Source organism: Haplochromis burtoni, unplaced genomic scaffold (genome assembly GCF_018398535.1).
Source record: "Haplochromis burtoni strain Fernald_Lab_line unplaced genomic scaffold, NCSU_Asbu1 Contig_1778, whole genome shotgun sequence".
Lineage (NCBI taxonomy): Eukaryota > Metazoa > Chordata > Actinopteri > Cichliformes > Cichlidae > Haplochromis > Haplochromis burtoni.
Genome location: NW_024584139.1, coordinates 9227 through 18371, shown reverse-complemented (window position 1 = coordinate 18371; position 9145 = coordinate 9227). Strand labels below are relative to the sequence as shown.

The 9145-nt window shown below is 43.9% G+C and overlaps 1 protein-coding gene across 1 annotated transcript; it reads right to left on the bottom strand.

The window, feature by feature from the left end:
- Positions 1-368: 368 nt before the first annotated feature.
- Positions 369-5371, bottom strand: LOC102295986 (synaptogyrin-1). The gene is made up of 4 exons (XM_005952892.3): positions 5020-5371; positions 1662-1899; positions 1422-1567; positions 369-1177 (listed from the first exon to the last, which is right to left on the bottom strand). Exons 1-4 carry the CDS (start codon positions 5119-5121, stop codon positions 1088-1090), a joined length of 576 nt encoding a protein of 191 aa, XP_005952954.1. The 5' UTR covers positions 5122-5371; the 3' UTR covers positions 369-1087.
- Positions 5372-9145: the final 3774 nt, after the last annotated feature.

Genomic DNA, 9145 nt, shown 5'->3' with positions numbered 1-9145 from the left:
AGCACCATGCTACAAACTTTACCCGAGTCATTTAGACAGCCGTTAGCACAGGATTCTCCTTATGGGGACCTGATATGTTTAATATGCTGCTGAGAATATAGCCCAGAAGAAGCGTATAGTATAGCTTTTATTTTGGAAAGAGACCATTTCTCTGTAATAAACTCTCTTTTCCAAAGATGAGTGATTTCTCATCAGATAGATTATTTTTTTTATTACTTTGTTGTTTCAGCAACATTAAATTTAAAAACTGTACTTTTGAGTTAAAATATATATTTATAATTTTAATAAATGACAAATTAAAAAGGCATGAACATTTTTTTTTGTATCGAAAAAATATCAACCGTGATTTGTCTAGTATCTTGTCCTTTTTAAAATATTTATTCTTGTTCTGTTCATTGCACGTGTTATAAGGACAATAAAGATATTCTGATTCCATTACTGAAGCAGCGTGGAATCACCCTGACAGAGGACAAAAGGCAGAAACATCCAAACAGAGCTTTGAATGTCCTTCTGGAAGCCTGGAGAGCTATTTCTGAAGATCCTCGTAGAGATGAGAGAGCTGCTTAGAGAGTTCAGATGGAGCTGAAGGATGAAGCTGCTCACACCAACTATTCACTTTCAAGCTCGTTAGAATCATTCAAACTCATTTACTGTATTCCACATACGTTTGCACAGGTTTCAATAAATCACCGTATCTATTCTTAGCTATCCTAAGAATGACTCAAGAGTTTTGCTTAGTACAGTAAGTTTGTTCTTTAGTGTTGCACATAAACCCGACCAGGTGACAGCCAGCAGCAGGGAGCAGTCCATTGTCTCTCCATGGACCATGCTTCTACTTTAATATGTTAATCTTAATGTCACTTTATTAGATCTTCATACACCAAAGTACATGGTGATATCACATCACACACAACGACATCACTGCAAAAAGAAAACGCACAACATAGTTCATGAATGACTCAGTTACCGCAGCAACAGTAAGGCACTTAGAATAAGAGTCCAGACTGAGCTATGAGGAGGAAACAGAAAGCACATGAAGGCTCGCCCCTGATTAGCTAAAAGAGACAAGTCAAGTAAGGTTTGAGTTTCAGGCAAGAGGAGAGCTGAACAGTTTGTTGTATTCTTCCTCAAAGGAGACTCTCTTCAGACGCTCCAGAGACAGCAGAGTGAGACCGCCCTACATACAACACGTCACATCACATGACATGAGGCACATCACATGACATGGGACACAACACATGACATGGGACACAACACACATACGACAACACAGACAGAAGGAAACAGAATCATATGAGTTGTTTGTTACATGTACACAACATATCTTATAGATGTGCAAGGGTTTAAATATTTCTAAATAAACGTGTTTGTGCAGTAGTCTGACCAGCAGGTGGCAGCAGTGGAAGCCTTCACATACTTACCCAGGTGAAGATGGAAAAGAAGGAGAAAACAATGGTTGCTCTGGCTGCATCGGCTCCTTCGTTCAGAGGATTGTCCTCTTTTTTAGAGACCTGCCACTGATTGGCCAGAAAACAGAAGCCCACAAACCAGATGAAGGCCCATAGAGCTGCACACAGCACGGAGGAACCACATTTAACAAAATGCACAAAACACACGTGCCTAATCCCACCGACTCCAAAGCACAGGAGATGGACACTCACCTGACACTACAATGTCAGCCATGACGGCCTTCTTCCTGTCCTTCACGCCGCTGATCTGGGGGAAGTAAACATCCAGTGCCAGGAAAGCAGCGCTGCATAGGAACCCCAATGTTCCCATGGTGATGCCATAGTTGCAGGCGTTCTGGTTGCGGTTGAAGATGCAATACGGCTCCACCTCCTCTGGCCTGTTGACATAGCCCTCGTTAGCAACGCAGCCGAGGATGACGATGGAGAAGAGCTGGAGCGAGGAAGTAAAGTTTATTAATGAGCAAGTTTAAACACAGCTTTTACTGATCAAAGTGTACTGACCTTGTTAGAATGTAATTTTATATTTAAGGCTATATATCTCATAATTTGTTCGTTTTGCCTCTGAAAACACTACATCCACATGAACAGGATTTGGTATGGTAATGAGAGTGTCATCTCCACATAAGAAGATGTCCAGAAAGGCGCAGAAGAAGAAACATGAGCTGACGTCAGATGTCAAGGCCACGCTCAACAGTTTTGACCAATCATGTTAACGTTCTGTTTCTGTGACCCGCAGTAACACTGATTACTGGCTGGGTGTGGGGCTCTTTCTTTCTTTCTTTTGGGTCTCCTGAGTGACCAAAGAGACACAGCAGCCATTTTTATCTTGAACCTTTCTCTGCTTAATATTTTTTTTTTTATAAATGCACTTAGAGCATATTTGTCTTCTCTCTCAAAAATAAACCCAACAACCTATAAACATGCATGAAATTACATATTACATGAAAAAGCAAACGCAGACACGGAACCATTACCAGGCCATCAACAGAGGACAGCAGGGGGCAGACAGAGTTTCAGCGGGAACAGCCAATGGGAGATCAGTGGCTCAAAGAGAGAAATGGTGGATTCTTTGAGGCACACAGAATGTCTTTTTCCATGGCCTCTCCGAACTCCTCCCACACAGGAGTTTTTGCGTCGGCCACTGCCCAAGCCGCTTTCTGCTAGGCCTGTCGGTACCTATCGACTGCTTTCGAAGTCCCACAGGCTAACCGAGCTCCATACAGCTCCTTCTGCATGATGGACTCCACCACCTTGTGGATGCAGCTCAGTGCAGCAGCTCCAGCAATGTGCTGAACATGGTCCATTTGGACTCAATGTCCTCAGTCTGCCTTGGAATGCTGTCGAAGCTTTACTGGAAGACGGAGGTGAAGATCCTGTGGACTGGGGTCTCTCCCAAGCAAAATCTTGGGTGTGGGAGGAGTTTGGTGAGGCAATGAAAAAAAAACTAAACTGGAACATAAAAAAACCCAAATCTATTAGCAGCAACCAACCAACCCAGTGATGTCACACTGTGCTGTAACACAAGATGGCACTAATCACGGTTTAAAAATGTTAAGCACTTATTTTTTAGATCCAGCAGGGTTATCTATGTCAGTTTTTGAGAGCAGGACTCCTTGGTGTGAATTTGCTTTTATCAGAGATAGCAAAGTAGGAACATTCTTTATTTAAGTAGAAGTACGGCAGCACCATTGCTGGAGCTGCTGTACTTCTACTCGAGCTGCTGGAGTATTTTGAACCTGTGTTAAAAAATACTCCAGTAAAAGTTTAAGTACTGAAGCAACTTTTTTACTCAAGTAAAAGTTTAGGTTTAAAGTACAGATTTAACAACACTTCCATGTGAGCTTTAAATGAGCATCCTTCCTTTGACTCTAAGCTCTCTGCTTCCTCTCCTTTCCTTCTTTCTTATCTGTCTCCATCTCTGAGTGAACGTAGCTCTCTGTCTTTTCTGTCCCTGACAAATAAGCAGCTGGACGTTAGCTGCAGCACACTGTGGGACAAACTGCACGCACACAGTTTGTGTGTTTGCTGATGTTTGTTGAGCTGCTTTGATTTGATTTGACAGTGTTTGAGGTGAGCTGACAACACTTTATCATCCGTGGTATTAGTCAGAATCAGCTTTCTATTTTAACCTGACTATTATGTGAGTAGCAGGTCACTGTTAACAGTTTCGGTGCTATGAATGGCTCTGAGGCCCAACTGAAACAGTTCCTGTTTCTCGCCTGAGCTGGGACCCAACTGCTGTTGTAAAATGAAAGTTAACTTAGCAACAGGACGGTATGTCCTTGGCATCAAGGTTTGATGTTTTTGTGCCATGGCTGGATTCTGGAAGCAGAGTGGGCATGATCACATGCAGTCTGATGACTTCCTCAAAGAAAGCACTGCAGTCATTAAAAATGCTATCAACACAGCGCAGCTCGAGTGGATACATGGCTCCTGTCACACTTTAATACATTTATACAAAGACAATCACAGTTTTGGAGAGTGTTTTATTTGTGGTCCTTGAATAGCGTCTGTAGATCTGCAAATATTTCACATCAGAAACCTGTTAATAAAGGAAGGTTTTCAGCTTTTAAACAATCAATCATGTGCAGCTGGACCTAACAGAGCTCCATGTGACCTTTAACCAGCAAGCAGCTGTTACCCTGCAGCATACACCTCCCAGCTCCACAATTACCTCTTCCATCCTGTGCTATGGAGGCGTGGAGGACTGCATGTTTCTATCCAATCACGGCAGTATCTCTCCTGAGCTGTCCAATCAGAGTGGCTGCAGAGTCAAACAGTGAGGTTTTGTTTGAGCAGTCTTGTGTTGAGCCTTAGGAATTTTAACACCAATCTCATGACTGAATCACACAGGACTCTCAGGACCCAGCAGCCAGTAAAGTGACAGCTGACCCCAAACAGAGAGAGAACCGACCAGAACCAGAGCCCCTCAGTCACACATTAACACAAAGGCTGATCACTTAAACATCAGAACAGGCAGACATTTGTGAAGATGCTGATCTCCTGAAGTTTTACTTCCATCATCTCTCAGGTCAGAGGCACATCAGAGGAGGATGGACATCAGCAGACCAGGTGGACCCAGACTCACCTGAACTGGATCAGAACGACAGATCTAAGAGGTTCTGTCAAACCTCAGACTTCATTCAGAATTCGGACAATTCGGGACTCCATTTAAATTTTTTCTGCCTCACTTTGCTGGATTTACTCTAACCTGTCAGACATTCATCCCCCTGCTGTAGGGAGCTTAAAACACGTGTTGGGGAACATGTGGGGCATGTTTTGAGAGGAAGGCATTCAGGGAGGGGGCCAGGCACCAGCGCGGATGTGAGACTGTGCGTTCAGCAGATGAGACTCTGAGAGAACGTGTAGCCCACATTGTCAAACTCACCTGAACGCTCTAAGATAAAACAGGTGAGCCTGTCACATGACACCACAGCTTCTTGGATCTGATTGGATGGCACCGTGAGACCTCTCAGGTTTGTCCATAACACTAATGATTGGTTTGTTTAGAGACCCATCTATGACATAATTATGACATCACAGGACTTACCCAGCACAGGATCCTAACAACAGTCTGCGGCTGCCTGATGAAGGTCGCAGGGTCGAACGCTCCGCCGGCCTTCCCCGCCCCGTACGCCTGGAAACCATCCATCCACTTCCTCTTCCTCAGACCACTGCAGTCCACCTCAACCCTCCAGAACCCAGCCAAGTCCAGTTAGTCGCAAACAGACTGGTCCCAGTTCACTGCATCAGGACAGGCCCAGTCAGGCCAGTAGGCTCAGTTGGTTTTGGTGTGCCTCTCTCTTCTTCTTCTCTGCTGTTATAAACTACTCTGTAATCTGCAGTAATCCTCTTCATCCTCCCTCACTGCACAACAGCCTTTAGCCCCCCCCCGCACCGACTCACAGGGTGGCCACTGCTGCACCAATCAGAGGAAGCGGCCACAGCTATCCAACCATAGTGAAGGAGGCGTTACTCTGCCTGAGAGGAGGAGCTGCCTGTGAGGCAGAACTCAGGGTGGAAAACTATTCATGTCTGTCTCCTCTTTCCTTCCTTCCTTCCTTCCCTCCTTCCCAGCAGCTTTGTAAATCCCAGCGATTAGAGGTTTGCAATGATGAACCCACAGACCGGGATATCATGGCGGCGGCTCTGAGGAAGACCTCCCATTTTCATTGTCCAGTCTGGAGATCAACCATCAGCTTGATTGTCCCTGATGGTGTGGTTGAGGGGTGGGGGGTAGCTGTGACCTCTGTGAAGGCCTCATTAATTAAAAGTACATCTGCAGAGCAACATCTGCTCCTAACCCTAACACCGCCTGTCTCAAGGAACCTCACTGAGCTCCATTCCTGACCTGAGTACAGCCCAACCCCAGACCATCACCCACTGAAACATCTGGAGCTTCACAGAACCCAAAAACCACAAAAACGTCTGATTTCAACCTGCAGAAGCTGGTCTCCTCAGTTCAATCAGAGCTGTGGCCTGAACAGCTACAATTTTTTTATATTTAATGATTGTTTTGATCTTTACTCTTTGACCCTGAACCAGCAGCGATGCTGCAGCTGAGAGAATAAAGACTCCGAGTTTCCTCTCATTCGTTCATGTGCAGCTTGTTCCTGAAAGCAGGAAATGAAGCTCCAGCTGCTCAGACTGAACATCCATGTGATAGTGCGCTGATCCAGACCATGGTTCTGATCTGCAGCAAACACACACCTGAGTATCTGTTCAACCAATCACATTCATTCACTCTGATCTGCGACATACTGCAGCGAGTTCCACTTTAAAGTCTGAGCGCTCTGATGGGGGACGCTGTCAGAGTGGCTGTAAGCATCACAAGAACTTTTTTCTGCCTTGGTCTGTATCAGCTGTTCCTCTGATGATGTTGCCTTGTTTGATGTGAGCATGCTCACCACGGTGACCCCTGTTAACCCCTGAAACAGGCTTTAGGCTTGGTCAGACAGCACAAAGAAAGCCTGGGTGAAGTTTCAGTTCAGGGTGACTGAGTGTCCTCACAACGGAGGAGAACAAGTGTGTGTGTGTGTGTGTGTGGTGTGTGTTGTGTGCGTGTGTGTGTGCGTGTGTGTGTGTGTGTGTGTGTGTGTGTGTGCGTGCGCGTGTGTGTGTGATCAGTGGGAGCTTCGTGTGTCATCTCATTCTTATTTCCTGTTTGTTTGTTTACAGATGGAGACGTTTGTTGTTGAGTTTTACTGAAAGTGAACTTTATTGATAAACATGTTGCAGTGCAGACATTTATTAAGATGTCGATCAATAATTAGAGCACCTCCCGCTTCATCAGTGATCATGTGACACTCGGTGTTATTCAGTCATAAGACCTTCAGACAAACACTGCTCATCCTCATCATCGTCTTCATCTTTGGGGAGAGTTTCGCCTGAAGAAACCAAGCTGCACACACACACACACACATTTTACATGTGAACACAATATGGGCTCAAAATGTGGTCATAAATATTTTGTACTTGTAAAAAAGATTTGTGCGTGTGTAAAAAAGATTTGTGTTAAGTTAAGTTATAAGTTACAAGTACGGATTTTGACCCTATTTTTCTTCCTTTCATCTGATTGGTCAATGTCATGTCAATCACAAATGTAACAATCCAATCAGAGAACAGATGGGTTTGGCTGTCGAGGGGCGCTTTTTTTGAACTGCAGGTCTTTGAAGGGAATAAATGCCCTTTTACATGCCAACCCAGCGTTTTCCTTCATCACCACGAAGGAAAACAGTCTGTGGTCGTCCGAGTTTGGTGATTTTTGTGTCACAGGTCTACGTGTTTAATACAGGGACTTCCACAGCCTTTTCAACAGCGCTGCGGACCGCGGGGTGGGGGCGGGCAGTGTTTTGGAAATGACAGTCTTCATTACAAAGCTTTCTTCGTTATGAATTAGCATACATGTTTTTATTGAACATTTGAAGAACCAGCAAAAAAAACAAACTCTTGTAGAGGACATAAAGTCAGAGATAGAAAAGACAAGGAGCAGGTGCATCTAGTACAGGTACTGATGCAAAAACCCACAGAGCCCAGCAGCCAGCAACAAATTCTGGATCCTTTGCTTTTAGTTAGCAGTTAGCATTAGCAGCACATCCTGCGTCCGATGTGAAAGGACTTTTATGCTGCGCACTGTGACTCACAGCAATGGTCCCGGGTCAGCCCTGACTTTGTGTTAAACTAATCCTAAAGTAATAATGGTATTTCTAACCACTGATATACCACAACTTTATCCTTTCAACAGCTGCTGAAAGTTAGGGGACCTAGCTGCTATCGGATATTTATATAGAGATCCTCCAGCTTCAAACTGTATCACCCTTCAAAGACCTGCAGTTCAAAAAAAGCGCCCCTCGACAGCCAAACCCATCTGTTCTCTGATTGGATTGTTACATTTGTGATTGACATGACATTGACCAATCAGATGAAAGGGAAGAAAAATAGGGTCAAAATCCGTACTTGTAACTTGCAGGGGTTTTTTTCTAAGCCACTCTTCACACACAAATCTTTTTTACACATACAAATCTTTTTTACGCACACACAAATTCTTTTTACACATACAAATCTTTTTTACGCACACAAATCTTTTTTACACATACAAATCTTTTTTACAAGTACAAAATATTTATGACCACATTTTGAGCCCATAACACAAAACAAAGACGAAAACTAGCCGAGGCGACTTCAGCGTGGTCATCACGGTGACTGAGGATACCTGCACAGGTACAAACTGAATTTAGTTCGGTAATCATCACATTACTGTGGAGCTGACAAACGGAATGTGACACGAACCGCTAATTAATCACAAACATCCTCCAAATCAGTGGTCCCCAAACTTTTTTTGCTACGACCCCTATGTTTTACAAGAACCCCCCAAACCACACTCACAAACACATATTTTGTTTTCAAACTCTGTTGCAGTTTATGTCACACCTCAAACCTTTTGAAAACAGTTCAGCCAATAAAAGTCACTGCAATACATTACAGATTGCTATTAAACAAGCCACAGAAAAACAAACCATCTTTATGGTGTAATTATTTTACATATAGTTGTTTTTGTTGTTGTTTTTTTACTGTGTAAGAATATTCAACAGTGCTATCAACACATTTTTAAATAATGTCTCTCTGTGCAAAATGGGTTTAATATAGTGCTGTCAGCGCTAACGCGTTAATGCACCTGACCCGTGTTAGCGCATCAAAATGGTCAAATCCCCATTAACGAGTTTACGCAGTTTAGTCTGTGTGAGGGTTACTCGGCGTTAACGCATTAATGCAGCTTAAGCGCGTTAACGCCGTCATCACAACTAACGCGATTAACATTTAACTGGTCTATAACGCAGGAGACTCAAAATCACTGGAGGCAGTTTGTCCAAAGTTTGTTCATTCTGCGCTCCAGACGCGTTAAGCGCATTAACAATTTTAATCGTGTTAATCGTGATGATCGCGTTAACACATTTAGCTGTGTTAACGGCGTATTAACACGTTAATATTGACAGCACTAGTTTAAAAACAGAAACACCTGTGGGATACTGTTTGTCTGTGATTTGAACCAGGGGAACAAACTGTGGCAGGATCTGTGTTGCACCAAGGTACCGACAAAATGTGTTCCCCTGCCTAGCGAGCATTAGCACAGAGTGCGGATCCAGTTCACTCCGACTTCATTACAGACATTTGACGTG